Below are 15,508 nucleotides of genomic sequence, written 5' to 3'. Positions count from 1 at the left end.
AGGTTGAATAAATGATGATAGATTTTATATTTTTGGGTCAACTACCCTTTTAAATACATTCAAGATAATGTAAACAACAGTACACAAATGTACATTATTGTTGTACATTACTTCCCGACATAATGGTTGCTTATCTTATACATTTTGTAATTTATTGTTTTGTCATTAAAACATTATATGTGAATAAATAAAGCCTTTTACCATCCCCACTTAACTGATTGTTATCTGCTAAAGATAGACTAATACGTGCGCTATCCCCATCTGTCAGTCATCACTTAGTTATACAGAGAACAAAACAGTAGGAGCCCAAAGCCAGCCTATCTTATTTCATTCGTAAAACATGCAGCCATCTATCTAGAAGACAGGTCGGGACACCTAAACCACCATCGGGCAAGCGATGCAAGAGCAAGGTTATGCCAAGTGTGCACTTTTATTTTGATGTGTGACAGCCCTGGAATGCAGGATGGCAGAGGGTGCGGGTCTAGCGGAGAGGGGAGTGGAGAGCAGGGGGGCAGGAAACTAGGAAAGAATGCCAAGAATGCCCATGTTTATCCAGCGTTCCATTGAGGTGGAGGCAGTCCACCGCAGCCGGGCATGTATAAAGGAAGCCCTTCTGCTGCAGGAGAATCAGAACGCTCCGAGTCCTCCTGAGAGAAGCAACAGTTGCCTGGCTCAGCCTAAACTTCGTACAGAAGCTAAACTTTAGCTTTCACTCGACACATACAGGAGGAATTGGATTCAAGGCTACACAACGAGATCGTCTTGATCGAATCTGAAGAGGAGACTCAGTTGGATCCTGAAAAAGATATTTATTTTTGATATATACTGCAGAAAGACAGAAGAAGAGGTCAATATGATTTCTGGGATGACTTTGAGAGTGGTTTCTCTGCTGTGCCTGACCTTCTTGAGATGGGTAAGTTCTTTAATGCATTTTTATGATATATGTGTAGCTCTGGAAAATAGTGAAGTCAAAAACTTTGAATGTGATCAGGACATCTTTCCAACTCAGTCAGACAACAATAGCTCTTTGTAGCATCCTCTAAAGCCTTCTGCTCTTCTTAAAGCTATTTGAAAAGTGTTCTTAAAATACACACCAAGATTTCCTACTTTTAAAGATCAAAAATGTACAAAAGAATGTCTAAAAATATTATGTCACCTTCCTCAGGCTACAGCTCTGGAGTGCAGTGGACAATGCCAGTGCCCCGATACGCCTCCCCAGTGTCCGCCCGGCGATAGCCTGGTACTGGACCCCTGTGGATGCTGCCGAGTGTGTGCCAAGCAGTTGGGCGAGCTGTGCACCGAGCGAGACGTCTGTGACATTCACAAAGGCCTTTACTGTGACTACGGCTCCCCGAGCGGCCGTCGCATCGGAGTTTGCACAGGTGAGAATGACACACACACGCGGACACAAACTCCAGCTCAGTTCCCAGACTTGTTAGCTATAATCGTTGCTCTCTGTCCCACAGCAAGGGAAGGTGCCACCTGTGTGTTTAACGGAATGGTGTATCGCAGCGGCGAGTCCTTCCAGAGCAGCTGCAAATACCAGTGCACGTGCCTGGACGGCGCCGTGGGTTGCGTGCCACTTTGCGGGATGGACATCAGACTACCCAGTCCTGACTGCCCGATGCCACGAAGAGTGAAGGTGCCAGGGAAGTGTTGCGAGGAGTGGGTGTGCGATTCCCCTCACCAGAACACCTTTGTGGGCTCAGCTCTGGCAGGTAAGCACGTCATGAATGATTCACACATATACAAACACAGTAATGGTCTCCATTAAGGTGGTTGGAATAAATATCAGTGTGGTGATGTAATACAGTCATCTGAACCATGATGACATCGTAGTACTGAATGGAATGTGATGACTAATGTCTTGTCTTCCTGTTGTAGCTTACAGAGAGGAGGAAACATACGGGCCTGACCCCTCCATGATGCGAGAGAACTGTCTGGTCCAGACCACAGAATGGAGCGCATGCTCAAAGACATGTGGCTTGGGAATCTCTACCCGCGTCACTAATGACAACCGAGAGTGTCGTCTGGAGAAGCAGTCTCGCCTCTGCATGGTCCGCCCCTGCGAGTCACATCTGGAAGAGAAAATTAGGGTGAGCAGCTTACTCATAGTCAAGTGAGAGTAAACCATTGAGAGCACAAAATAATGACCTCACATAGAATACGATGGCTAAATGTCTTTCTGACTTTTTACAGAAAGGGAAAAAGTGCATCCGTACCCCTCGTCTCTCCAAGCCCATGAAGTTCGAGATTTCCGGCTGCACTACCACCAAGTCCTACAGGCCCAAGTTCTGCGGCGTCTGCACCGACGGTCGCTGCTGCACCCCTCACCGAACCACCACCCTGCCCATGGAGTTCAAGTGCCCAGACGGCCAAGTCATGAAGAAGCAGATGATGTTCATCAAGACCTGCGCATGCCACTACAACTGCCCAGGGGAGAATGACATCTTTGAGTCCATGTATTACAAGAAGATGCTCGGTGACATGGCGTAAGACGACGACTACGACTAGTAGTAGAAAACCATCCTGAGACTGTCCACTTGAATCGAACAGATATCCATCTCCTATTTCAGCACACTTGTTTGTCTTTTTATAGTTTCTTTCATTTTACATGTTTTTTGTGTTTGTGTCTAAGTATATCATGTACATGGACTCAGATCTATATATGTTTATTCATTTTTTATGGTGGATGTCTAAGGCTACTTTGCCTTGAAGTAAGGTTGAAAACAGTGGGCAGGGCTTAAAAAATGACCGGGCTCTGTTCGGACGCCCCTAAAACAATACTGCACTATAGTCCGACTCTGTGACGCCCAGTGTCACTGATTGGCAGATGAAGCCAAGCCCCTCCCCTAAACTGTGGTGGGCGGATTAAGAATCTGAGAGCGTAAAGATTAAGAAGCGAATGGATGGCAGCTTTTAACGACAGAAGCTAAACGGCTCACCACGCTGAGAGGAGATGAAAGATGTAGAAAAGAGAGAAACTCTTGTGTTTAGTTCAGTGTTTCTACATACCAGCTCACAGTTTGACTGAGCTGAACAGACACGTGAAGTTTGGCCAAGAACTACGAAGGTTATAATAGCACTGAGTGTTTGACCGTCTGGCTCTTCCTGTTGGGAGAACGTCAGTACCCCTGTCAAAAAGACTGGATGAATTGTAGCTTCATTCTTTTTTTATTACAGTATCTATTTTTAGAAAGCTGTAAATAATGTACATATTTTGTACAGCTTAAGTTAATTTAAAAACAAAGCATTTTTTGTCTGTCTTATTTTCTTGCTTCACTGTTTTAATGCTAGCTTGTCGTGTTGACTTGACTGTTCTTGTTACAGTTTGTTCAATATTTTATTGAGAAGTGTGACCAAAAGGTTACATGTTGTCACTTTTGTAGTTTGAAATAAAATATTATATTTTTTATATAAACTCTTAAGTCTTTTCAGTCATTTTACACACATACAGCACACATGATGTCAACCACACGTTTTTACAAAGGCCTCTGATGTTCACGCTTAAATTGTGTGCAGCCCATCATCCTCAGGACCACACAGAGAGTCCTATGACATATACACATAATACTCCATATGCACTCATTTCACGTGCTTGTGCATAGCTGTTTCATAACATTAAGTCGCTAGCATTTCCTTTTAACACATACAAACATGTACTGTGTATTATTGAATGATACATTTAGTGTACTCTTGGTTTAAAATGTGAAACAGAGTTTAAAATATTAATAAATTGAAAGCATTGAAAATGCAACCCAGTTTCACACCCTAGGTTTACTTTACACTGAATCCAATTCCAAAGAATGTGTCAGAAACAGAGCCAAACAATAAAACACTTGCTGTTGCTGATAAAACATAAGGCAGAGATGTGCATTGCAAGGGAAAACAGAGATGCGCGTTGTTAGAGTAATCTTTAAAGGGATAGTTCAACAAGAAATGAAAATTCTCTCATCATTTACTCATCTTTGAGTTGTTCCAAATCTGTATAAATGTCTTTGTTCTGATGAACACAGAGAAAGATATTTGAAAGAATGCTTATAACCAAACAGTTCTTGGCCACCATTGACTACCATAGTAGGAAAAATTACTCTGTTGAACACAAAATAAGATTTTTGAATATTGTAGGACAGCAAACCGTTCTTCTGTGGCACTTTTGACTACCATTGTAATTTTTTCTTACTATTGTAGTCAATGGTGGCCAAGAACTGTTTGGTTACAAGCATTCGTCCAAATATCTTTCTCTGTGTTCATCAGAACAAATAAATGTATACAGGTTTGGAACAATGAGAGAGTGAGTAATTCATGGCAGAATTTTCAATTTGGGTGAACTTTCCCTTTAATACTGGATTCATATTATGTCTAATGAGCGCCATCTAGTGCTTCAACTTTTGTAGCGGAAACGGCTTAAATGTGACTTAAAACACCAAAACAAAAGGACGACAGCGTGAGAAAATCAGAGTATGGTAAGTAACTTGCTTTCGAACCATCCTAACAACTTCCTACCGTCAACATGACAAACACACATTCATTCATTCTCTTTACAGCTAATCCTGTACACCACATTAGTGAGCACTGTACTGTACATTTGAAACGTTTTCTTGTTTGTGTCGCATAACACGTGCACGTGCCTTCTTGCAGATCAGTATTAAACGCGATGTAGGCATAAGATTATATTAATGTGGGAGATTAGGCCAATGTGTTATTGCGTGACTTACTTTACAGCAGACAAAAATGTTCTATCATTCTTACTTTCTTAAATGAATGCGAACGATAACACGGCTAGAGGTTGTTATAGCAAGCAGTGCCCTCTGTTGGCCAAAACAAACACAACACGCTACAGGTGAGACAAGTGCCTTAAAGGGATAGTTCACCCAAAAACAAAAATGTTGTCATCATTTACTCCCCTTCGAGTTGTTCCAAATTTGTATACATTTCTTTGTTCTGAGGAACACAGAGAAATATATTTGGGAGAATGCTTGTAACCAAACAGTTATTTTGTGTCCATATTATTAAAGTCAATGGGGGCCAATGTTGTTTGGTTGCCATATTGTTTTTCCAAATATCTTCTATTTGTGTTTTTCTCCCAACAGGACACGGCAGCATATAGTATAACAAGATGAAGAAGTAGTGTTTTGTTTTGTCACCCCTCTATGTTTTTTTTTCCATTTATTAGCTAAACTTACTATCGTGAACTATAGGCCTGACTGCTTTTAATCATCTGCACATATACCTTACAGTCTGGTTTACATGTAGAGCTTTATTTGAACTGGTGTAAAACAACAAATACAAGCATGTGAGCTTGTAGCCTACTGCATCGCTTGGTTTGTTCTTTATAGACAAAAAAATCCAAACCTATCAATGAATAAATGTGTAAATATATTTTATTAATTGTGGTATATTTTGACAGAGAAGTTTTAAAGGTAAAGATAATGATGTTCATAAAAACAGTCATCCAGTCGTCAGTCTAGGTGCTCTTTTGGTTGATTGCGAGAGGGGTTGAAAACTCTGGTCCCGTATCTTCCCTCTTCAGCAATGCCAAATGGCACTGTTAAAAGAGAAAGTCATGTGTGAGAAAGACACGCAATAAACATACAGTACCATAACAATAAAACTCATACCATCGTGAGGTTCATCCTGTGGTATGTTGACATAGCCAGCCAGGAGAATGATGAAATCCTCTTTAAAATCAGCACTCTTAGGGTTAAAATCATCATAGTCTGTCTTCAGATCATCATAGAGGGCCCATTCAGAGAGAAGTAAACCCACAATGACATGGTTGTGAAATGATTTTCGCGTCATTACTAGAAACTGTAGTTCATAGATCCTAAGAAAAAAGTGATTGGGAAGCATTGTGAATAGCACGCTTTTGTATAGACCTCTCTTTGCTGTTTTTCTTGTACAGGTATGAACAGATTTGTTGCTTCTATACCTGCTGTAGCAATCAGAGATAATCAGGGGTGGAGTTGTGTCCTTGCGCCTATTTATATCCACCAAAATGAGCGTGGGTTTGTGCTCGTTCATACCCAAGGCACGCACATCTCCAAGGTGTTCAAATGTGCTTTGCAAAAACAAAAATAAGATTATTAAAAGATTATGAGGGCACATTCATTTTATTATAATATCTGACATGGATAAATCACTTCAAATAAACACTGCAATATTAAAAATAAATATAAAAAGTTTCAACAAAACTTGAGCAAATTACCTTAATATGTTAGAGAGAACTTGAAAAATACATGCAGATGGGCTGTTTCTGTCCTCATCAAAATGATATTTGACCAATACAAGTTCATTAAATATGTTTAAATGGTCTGTTGGTTCACTCCAAGCATTTACTTCAAATTGTTGTGTATCGGTGTTGTTCGCTTTAGTTATAATTATTTTGGAACTCTCGTACAAATCCATTTGTGCAAACAACCAACATGCTTTGGCCTCATTATACATTTTAGCACCCATAAAAACCATAACTGCTCGCAGTATTTTGTGAGAGCCAAAAAGCGATCTAACCTGATCCGTTTTTAAATAACAACAATATGAGGCCATCAGACTTGAATCAACGACACACATATTACTGAACTTGAATGGGCCATATTGACCATTAGCTGGCAGAGAGATCTTGTCCATAGAGGTCATGGGCAACCCTTCTGAACTAAAAAGATAAAGAAGAAATTAACCAGAGATAATGAGGGTGCAATTTAATACATCAGAAAGATGTGTTCTTTTAATTCTTGGTTTCTTACCAAACTTTTCATCACCAGTTCATCTGCTGTTGGGAAACAAGTTGAAATTTAGTGTCATGTATATGAACAATAATAATGAGAGCTGTACGTTTTACAAGTCTGATATAATTTCATACCTTGATCTAGGAGATGCCTTAGAATGGTTTTAAAATCAAAACCGTCAGTTTTCAATTCAAAACCGTCAAGACTGTGTAATAGTAGAAACAACAGAATAAATTAAAGGATAAGACATTACAGGGGGTTTACAGTCAAAAGTAATGAGAACCGAGAAAAAAGATGATATCAATTTCTGGGTCCAAGCCTCCACTCGTTTCAAGTAAGGCGACAATTGACTGTTTATGAGCACTGCTCAGAATCTACGACTTCACTATTTTTATAAATAATTAACAACAAATTGCTGTCTGGCCACCTGAGATTTCACTATGGAGATTAAGGTCAGGATTGTTGTTTTCGGTAGTTTTGTCAGACTTAACAAGCGGATAGGGTGTTGGACCTTTGCCTTTAATACCACTTCACACTTTCTTGCAGTACACTCTTAAAAATAAAGGTGGTTCACGATGCCAACTTTTTTGCTTTTTTGTTAAAACATTTTTTTCTTTTAAGTCACAAAAGTTCAAAGTCTTGTAATAACCTCCAATAACACTCCAGGGTTGAAATTTTGAATTTCTAAGTATTTCAATGAGTGCCCTATAAAGGGTTAAGGTCTTTGCACATACAGTCCGAAATTTTCGTATGCGTTTTTCGTATTTGGCTCTTGTTTGTACGGTGTCTCTGAATTGTTAAAAAAGGCCTCTCAAAATGCTTGACGGATGCGAAAAACACATAAAATCGAACCCGGGCCGATTTTTTTATGAAGGACGAAAATATCGGAGGCAGTGTGTAAATGTGATTGACACAACGTGAGGTCGTATTTATTTTTTAACGTGCGGAAATTTCGGACGCAAATTTCGGACTCAATGTGCAATGGGCTTTAACATTCTAAGAACCTTCTCAAAAGGTTCTTTGTGGCGTATAAAGGTTCTTCAGGTTATAAAAAGTACTAAAGAGATGGTTCTTTAAAGTACCTTAGACTGAATGGTTCTTTGTGGAACCAAAAATGGTTCTTCTATGGCATCGCTGTGAAGAACCTTTTAAGCACCTTTATTTTAAGAGTGTAGATTCATGAAATTTTGGAATAGTCTACATTGAAATTAGGCCTGCGTATTGGTAAGTACCTCCGATACGATACATATCGCGATAGATGGGTCATGGTACAATATATTGGTATGTATTTCGATACGATACACATTTGCGATATATTGCAATACTTTAAATAGAAAATGTAAAAAGTAGAGCTAGAAATACAACATGCTGTGCACCACCGGGAGTTTTCTGTAAGGATAAGTGTAAAAACATCCCTTACCTCTGCAGAGTGGCCATGATGTGTGATGCATGGACCTTTAGATCAGAGGTTTGGGTTCTCAAACTGTGGATTGCGCCCCTCAAGTGGGTAGCACAGGGGAATAAGGTGGCTCACGCAAGTCACTTGGCTGTTGTGGTGCATTACAGTTAAAACAATGAACATGGGCAGTATAAAACCCCTGGTTCATCCGTGCTGTAAATGCGCTGGTGCACAATAAATGTCATTGTTACTTTTCTTAATAAACGTTTTGTCTAATGCACTGCAGTAGCCAAGTGACTTGTGTCAAGACTTGTGAAGCCTACAAACAGCATTATTTTATATAACTCATTACTTATTTTGAAAACCAAAGCACACCCACACATCAGCTCTGAGAGCTCCAAGCGTTCTTATATTTTTCATCATGATCGCTTCCACTTACTTTTGGCCGTATGTACAGTATATGACATGATTTTAAAAAAATATCGATAGTAGAGGTATCACTATCGATACACTATTGAAAAAAATTATTGCGATAGTTACATGTATCGATATTTTTGCACAGCCCTAATTGAAATGTACATTTTGTCTATCAGAACATAGTTGCTTCAAGGGTTGGAATAGGGAACTTGCTACTCGCTTAGAAATTGTGTTTTTGTCCCAGTAGCCAAAACAAATACCATTATCCCCAGTGGGTGTTCATTTTATTTTGCCCTACCCCATTAGTTAATGAAGTTAATTATAAATGAAAGTGCAATGAACTTACATTATGTCCCTAAAACAAAAAATACATCGGCTTATAAATCTTAGCTTTCCTAATAGCACACACACATCCTAGAGACGTTTATTTGATGTGTGCATTTAATGTACATTTGCAATACGTCTCTGAGACGTTTCCTGTCAGATGTCATATAAATGTTTAGATGATGTCTGTAAGATGTTCATGATTTAAACTGAGTGTACTGTAAAACTGCTTTTTAAAGACGTTTATCAGATGTTTTACAGGTCTCGGCGGACATCTTACAGACGTACCTGTGCTATCTGGGTTAGCTTAAAATGCTACATGACGAGCAAAAGTTAAAAACTTGTGTCAACAATTTCAACCTTAAAGTTAAGTTAAGTTCAACATAAGTAAGATGATCGGTTAATTATTTGGTGAGAGGCATAGTAAAGTTATTACCTGCATTTTTCATTATCCATTTTAATCGAATAAGCGGTGCGTGCACTGTACCACACAGTATGACGGATTGTATGAAGTGTCAAAATGGCGAGCATTGCCACGCCTTATCAAAATAGCTGCATTCAGGGCCAAGGTTTTTCTTGTTGTTGTTGTTGTTTTCTGTAAAACAAATTTTTGCAGGTTGTTGCGAAGCTGCTTTACGGAATTCAGGCAAAGGGAATTTTGTTAATAAGAGATCAGGTTCATGATCCATGTGTAGGCCTACAGTTATTTACACTTACTAAATTTTACCACAGAAATACTTTTAAGTAGGTTATATTTGTTTTAGCCTGTGGTGTATTTAAAGCATCTTGGCTCATCTTGTGTGTCTGTGAAAACTTTCATTAGTCAACCACGTGTTCTGGGCTGACTGCCAGAAGAGTTATGCTCGGCCGCCGGCAGTTGCCGTATGCTTGGCACAGTTCTGTGAAGCTTTCTTTATCTAATTTAGCTGTGCAGCCTTCACACCTTATCACACATAGCAACACATTATTGTACACACTGCAATGCATTAATGTGATGGATCTGCCATGAGCATTAGCAAATCACAACAAAATAGTCCATAGCCACAAACAGGGCAAAGTGGTTTTCAGTTGTGACAGTCTTTATTGAATCTTGCTGAAGCAAGAAAAAAGTGATCAAGCCTCACCAGAGGTACAAAAATGATAGGAAAAGATCAAATCATTTTCCATTCAGGTTACATCACAGGGAATAGAAAGCATTCCGAGGCACAATCGTGCTAGAGCCTCTCAAACTGACAGAGGACAAAAACCAGCACCACCTTTCCAGGACACTTTACAAAAGGGGCCGAGTTGGACATAAGTCCAAGTCCTTAACATCCAAGTCCGAGTCGAGTCCAGAAGGTTTATATGATTTGAAATTGCATTATTTGTACTGACTTTTTTACATGAAAAGGATACTAACAATGCGCAGACAGAGAAGATCTTTTGCTATTAAATAAAGTGCAGCTTTCAAAGTTTGTAATTTGTAATAAATTCAAAAAATGAATACTGTTTTGTGGTGCATTAATGTTTAGAGCTTCAGTTTAAGAAGCATATGTTAACCCAGGGGTTCCCAAAGTAGGGGTCGGGACCCCGAGGGGTCTCAAGGCCACGAGAGTGGGGTCACAAGATGAAAAATCCAGAAATATATTTTTATTATTAGGAATAGCCTATTTAATCAATAAGTGTAACAAAATGTAAAAATAGTAGTTAAGTTAAAAATAAAATGGAATTTCCTCCCCCTCAATCGTGACCCCTGGGGTCATTATGTCACATTAGCAACCGCATTAGGTTAGGTGCAGCAAGTCATACAGCACCACATTAAACATTCATATCTGCACGCAGATTATTTTTCAGGCTTTAAATTTAGGATATTTTTATTTGTCGGAATGAAACTTTGGTTAATATCAACCAAAGACAAGGCAGGGTGCACAGTTGTGCACAATGTTTGTATACTTTACCCACCTCCGAGGATAGTGGGGTCTCGAGTCCCTGGCACTGTTATTTTGGGGGTCGCGGGATGAAAAGTTTGGGAACCCCTGTGTTAACCGATTCTAGTTCTAGTTGCACGAATTCAACTGTATAAATATGTCAATGCACATACAGTATCTACTAAAGTTAATCTAGTGACACACCTGTCTGGGTTGTTTGTTGAATAAAAAAATGGCATATATCTGCATTATGATTGATCCGATTGCCTGTCAATCAAACTCTGGTGAGTCCAAAATGTTGAAATGTTGAAGATTACAAGTGCAAATGAATAAAAATAAATAATGGTGTGCACGGATAAATCATTTATAATAATCACTGCAACACCGTGTAAAACACTTAAAATGTTCCTGTTTGATTGCATGTTGACTTTAATGTGTGCAGTAAGAGGTTGCCATAATAGCCGGTACAAATGCAAAAAATGTCTACAAAGCATTTGTTTTTTCCTTAATCCACGCACCCTATGATCTGCATCCTTTATTCATTATTTTAGCCTACTGAATGCCCTTTCTCCTGGGCAATTCACCTTCTTGACTACAATAACTAGTAAACATCGTTCAAAGGCAGGCATTTATGGTGAGAGTGACACTAAATGTAGAAAAATATAATTATTATACATCATAGATTATATATAAACAAAACATACTTACTTAGCAGAACTAAATAAACAGTATGCAAATAGTGGTATAATAATATTAGCAGTAGTTAAAATTTAGCTGTTAGCATTTTTATATGTATTTAGCAGTTTAAAACAGGCTAAAGCAAACCTTCCTGCCGCTGCCATATTTTAAACATGTTGTGAATGGATTTCTGCCATGTCTATGCTAATATATAACTAGGTTACAGTACACTGCAAACCAGTGTTTAAACTGGTTTGCTGCTATGTTCTTTTCATTTCTTAGTTAGATTTAAATAATGATGTATTCTTAAATGTGTATTTCCCTAAAAAGATATTGCATCTGAAGAGATAAGGATCCCTTTATAAGAATTCCAGAACAGCTAGATTTTAAACCAAATACATTGTAATGAAAAAACGTTTCCACCCAACACATACATATTTATTACAGTCAACATAAATGAAAGCACTACAGAAAATTCAGTCTTAATGTGTAAATGTTAACATTGTAATGCTATTTTTAGAAATGTCTATTTGCTATTAAAAGCTAGCAATGCAAAATACTGAAAGGTCCAGTGTGTAATTTTTTGGATGATCTATTTGCAGAAATGCAATATAATATACATATGGCATTGGCTAGTGTAAAGTAAACGGCACCTCAGCCGTGGTAGACGTAGTGCTTCGAAAGGGAGGGGGAGGGGTGTAGCGAGCCGTTGGTTGCCTCGCCGCTAGATTTCACTGACTGGGTTCTTAAACTGGATGGCGTTTTATTTGTTTGCTTATTTCGTATATATGTTTTTTATTTTTGCAACAGAGAACAGGAAATAACAAGAAAGGGTAGCATAAAACAGGCTTAATAATAAATGTTTTTAAAGATTTAAACGATAAGCCTAATTATGACGGCATAGTACAGTAAACGTCATAACCTGAGCAAGGCTATATAAGCCAGCGCGCGCTTCATAGTGTTGTGGGTTTAAAGTTCGGCGGCTGTTTGGTGTTTTTGCGAGAGTGTGAAGCGATCGGTGCAGCGTTCCTTGTTTTTCTTCGCAAGATTTTTGCTCTTTTGAAGTCATGGATTGTGTTATCGTCACCAATGAGACGTGTAAGTAAATATATTTTCTCTTTTTAATTAAAAGTGATACTATGATCTTAAGTATTTACGAAACGTTAGCATTGTTGCTATTGTGTTTCATACTTGTTAATCGATGTTTGACATTAGCAACAAGTCAGACAATATTCGTGACTGAAAGCAATAATTCATTGGCTGTACAGCGTGCTTTTAATTCAACGAACGTTAGTCTAAATATCATGTAATCATCTGTTTGCTTAGTAGTATGTGGTTCTCAAACTGTGGGCCGTGCAGTTTTTTTAAATTAAAAAAAATAGTGATACCTCTACTATCGATATATTTTTTAAATCATGTCATATACATACGGCCAAAAGTAAGTGGAAGCGAGCATGGCGAAAAATATAAGAACGCTTCGAGCTCTCATAGCTGATGTGTGGGTGTGCTTTGGTTTTCAAAATAAGTAATGAGTTACATAAAATAATGCTTGCAAGTCATGACACAAGTCACTTGGCTACTGCAGTGCATTAGACAAAAATGACAACAGCTTGTTGTATTTCTAGCTCTACTTTTTACATTTTCTATTTAATGTATTGCAATATATCGCAAATGTGTATGGTATCGAAATACATAGCAATATATTGATTGTATCGTGACCCATCTATCGTGATATGTATTGTATCGGGAGGCACTTGCCAATACACAGCCCTAAATTTGCGTTTCTTCACTCTTTTCTTTACAGACAAGAAGGCAGTGACAGAGGTGGATGATCTCTCTGTGGAGACAGAGGCAGAGTTGTCCACCAATATCAAGCTTTCTCAGGTGAGGTTCTGTTAGCTTGTGTCAGCTTAAAATATGCTTTCTAATGAGTCTAGAGTGTTTGTATCATCACAAAAGACAACACTTTGATTCCAGCCTGAGTGTGCAATACATATAGATCTTTATTGATGAAATTGTGATCTCTAGGAGGCTGTGGCTGCGAATGGTCTCCAGAATAAGGCGAAGACGTTGGTTTGCCAATTAATTCGTCTTTCCGGCCGCACCTTACATGATTGTCTCAGGTAAGAACTTCCAAGTCTTCAATTGTTTAATTTTAGTTGCAGTTTACTCTTTAATTTTCCAGTAAGACACGCTGATCAGACACATAATTGTTAGAGAGCTGAGATGGTTTAGAATGATGATATTCCTTCCTTACAGAGACAAGATAGAGAGGAGGATCGTTGAACTTGCCGAATCCTCAGAGGAGGCACGTCGAGTATTGAGGCTGACCATGATGAAAGAGATGGTCCGGATGTACAACATCAAACTTTGGCAGCGCAAGTTGATAGATGTCCACAAGGTCATCGAGCGGTATGAGGAACTTTAATTTTCTTTGTGTGTGAGGTATCTGTGGGTTTCATAAGATAATACATGAACATGTCTTAAATTCATCAGTTCACATCTAATGAGCAGGAACTAGAGTTTGTGGATTGGTTATTAAAAGTCGGTGGCTGGTAAAGATTTAGATAGACAATATTGGTGCTGTAATGTTTGCAGAAACAACACTAACAGTATTTTATATCTGTTTCTAGGTTTCCTTCCATATTTTTTATTCTTGAAGCAAATCATCCTTTATGGAAGACTCTCGATCCAGAGAACCCCCCACTGATTGTTGTCCCCTCACCCGGACAACACGACCAGCCTCCGGTAAGCCTCATACCTGCTGAAGGGTCTGTTAGCAGTGTGATGTCTGAATTTGTGGTGTCTGAGCTGAGCCTGGTCAATCGATTATGACGAATCTGGAGGTGGAACCAAACATTTGAATACCAGCCTGAGTGTCCAACAGTCATAATACATACATTAACTTACGATAACATTGTGATCTCTAGGAGGCTGTGATGGGGAATCATCTCCAGAAAAGGGCAAAGGCTTTGGTTCAACAATTAACTCGTTGTTCCGGTCCCACCCTGTCTAAATGGTGCAGGTGAGAATTTCCAAGTCTTCAGTTGTTTCAGTGCAGTAACATTTTACTCTTTAATCTTCTAGTGACTAAGACACACTTATCATATACATACAGTATGTGTTAGAGAGCTGAGATGGTTTAGAATGATGATGTCTCTCCCTTACAGAAACGAGGCAGAGAGAAAGCTCATTGAGTTTGCTGTATCGTCAGAGGAGGCACACAGAGAAGTGAGGATGGCGATTGTTGAAAAGATGGTCCAGATGCACAATAGTAAACGTTGGCGTCAAAAGTTGATAGGGGTCCACAAGTTCATCGAGAGGTATGGGAAACTTCTTTTTCTATGTGTGTGTGTGAGGTATCTGTGGATTCCATGAGATAAAACTGGACTTCTTGGATTGGTTATTAAAGCCAGTGGCTGGTGATGGTTTTGATGGCTGCTGCAGCACCTGTCAATAATGTTTGTCATTTGGCACACTGGTGATAACAGTAGTTAGAAGTCATGGAATTTAAGGCAACATGTAAAGACAACAATGCTTTTTATTGTCAGTTTGGGTAAATGTTCTACTATTGTTCTACTATTGCTTGGTGCTGAAATGTTTGCAGAAACAGCACTTACAGTGTTTTGTGTTTCTAGGTTTCCTTCCATATTTTTTATTCCTGAATCAACCCATCCTGTCTGGAAGACTCTCAATCCAGAGAATCCCCCACTGATTGTTCCCCCCTCGACCGGACAACACGCCCAGCTTCCACCGCCGGTAAGCCTCATTCCTGCTGAACAGTCTATTAGCAGTGTGATGTCTGAATTTGTGGTGTCCGAGCTGAGCCTGGTCAATCGATTATTTATGAGAGTCTGGAGGTGGACCCAAACATTTCGATACCAGCCTGAGTGTCCAACAGTTATAATACATACATTAACTATTGATAATATTGTGATCTCTAGGAGGCTGTGACGGCGAAGGGTCTCCAGAATAAGGCGAAGGCGTTGGTTTACCAATTGATTCGTTTTTCCGGCCGCACCTTACCTGATTGTCTCAGGTAAGAACTTCCAAGTCTT

General features: G+C 39.0%; 3 protein-coding genes across 6 annotated transcripts; 2 read left to right on the top strand and 1 right to left on the bottom strand.

Annotated features, from left to right (window-relative positions):
* Positions 1-554: 554 nt before the first annotated feature.
* ccn2a (cellular communication network factor 2a) lies at positions 555-3,421 on the top strand. Its single transcript, XM_057353319.1, has 5 exons — positions 555-913; positions 1,166-1,382; positions 1,467-1,718; positions 1,885-2,096; positions 2,200-3,421. Exons 1-5 carry the CDS (start codon positions 854-856, stop codon positions 2,494-2,496), a joined length of 1,038 nt encoding a protein of 345 aa, XP_057209302.1. The 5' UTR covers positions 555-853; the 3' UTR covers positions 2,497-3,421.
* A 1,825-nt stretch (positions 3,422-5,246) lies between these two features.
* Positions 5,247-9,372, bottom strand: LOC130566097 (uncharacterized). 4 transcript variants are annotated; one of them, XM_057353323.1, is made up of 7 exons: positions 9,302-9,372; positions 6,860-6,930; positions 6,744-6,769; positions 6,209-6,652; positions 5,933-6,061; positions 5,622-5,827; positions 5,247-5,548 (listed from the first exon to the last, which is right to left on the bottom strand). In XM_057353323.1, the coding sequence occupies exons 4-7, from the start codon at positions 6,634-6,636 to the stop codon at positions 5,463-5,465; spliced, it is 849 nt and encodes a 282-aa protein (XP_057209306.1). In that variant the 5' UTR covers positions 6,637-6,652; positions 6,744-6,769; positions 6,860-6,930; positions 9,302-9,372; the 3' UTR covers positions 5,247-5,462. The 4 variants fall into 4 exon arrangements, with proteins under 4 accessions (XP_057209306.1, XP_057209303.1, XP_057209304.1 ...); XM_057353320.1 differs by having other exon boundaries at positions 6,209-6,654; positions 6,750-6,769; positions 9,302-9,366; XM_057353321.1 differs by having other exon boundaries at positions 6,209-6,654; positions 6,750-6,766; positions 9,302-9,366.
* Positions 9,373-12,098: 2,726 nt separating this feature from the next.
* Positions 12,099-15,493, top strand: LOC130566064 (uncharacterized). Its single transcript, XM_057353278.1, has 9 exons — positions 12,099-12,548; positions 13,255-13,334; positions 13,479-13,573; positions 13,710-13,862; positions 14,084-14,198; positions 14,381-14,475; positions 14,621-14,773; positions 15,089-15,209; positions 15,395-15,493. Exons 1-9 carry the CDS (start codon positions 12,518-12,520, stop codon positions 15,491-15,493), a joined length of 942 nt encoding a protein of 313 aa, XP_057209261.1. The 5' UTR covers positions 12,099-12,517.
* The last annotated feature ends 15 nt before the right edge of the window (positions 15,494-15,508 follow it).

This window comes from Triplophysa rosa, linkage group LG15 (assembly GCF_024868665.1).
Source record: "Triplophysa rosa linkage group LG15, Trosa_1v2, whole genome shotgun sequence".
Lineage (NCBI taxonomy): Eukaryota > Metazoa > Chordata > Actinopteri > Cypriniformes > Nemacheilidae > Triplophysa > Triplophysa rosa.
This window is presented reverse-complemented; position numbering and strand designations above follow the sequence as displayed.

Bases quoted from the DNA above. Each gene is read 5' to 3' on its own strand.
- ccn2a (XM_057353319.1), top strand. From the start codon at position 854: ATGATTTCTGGGATGACTTTGAGAGTGGTTTCTCTGCTGTGCCTGACC. The intron at 1,383-1,466 runs GTGAGAATGACA...TCTGTCCCACAG, and splicing joins TCGCATCGGAGTTTGCACAG to CAAGGGAAGGTGCCACCTGT. The intron at 1,719-1,884 runs GTAAGCACGTCA...TTCCTGTTGTAG, and splicing joins TGTGGGCTCAGCTCTGGCAG to CTTACAGAGAGGAGGAAACA.
- LOC130566097 (XM_057353320.1), bottom strand. From the start codon at position 9,321: ATGGATAATGAAAAATGCAG. The intron at 6,770-6,859 runs GTATGAAATTAT...GTTTCCCAACAG, and splicing joins AAGGCATCTCCTAGATCAAG to CAGATGAACTGGTGATGAAA. The intron at 6,655-6,749 runs AGTTTGGTAAGA...CTTTATCTTTTT, and splicing joins CAGATGAACTGGTGATGAAA to AGTTCAGAAGGGTTGCCCAT.
- LOC130566064 (XM_057353278.1), top strand. From the start codon at position 12,518: ATGGATTGTGTTATCGTCACCAATGAGACGT. The intron at 13,335-13,478 runs GTGAGGTTCTGT...TGTGATCTCTAG, and splicing joins CCAATATCAAGCTTTCTCAG to GAGGCTGTGGCTGCGAATGG. The intron at 13,574-13,709 runs GTAAGAACTTCC...CCTTCCTTACAG, and splicing joins ACCTTACATGATTGTCTCAG to AGACAAGATAGAGAGGAGGA.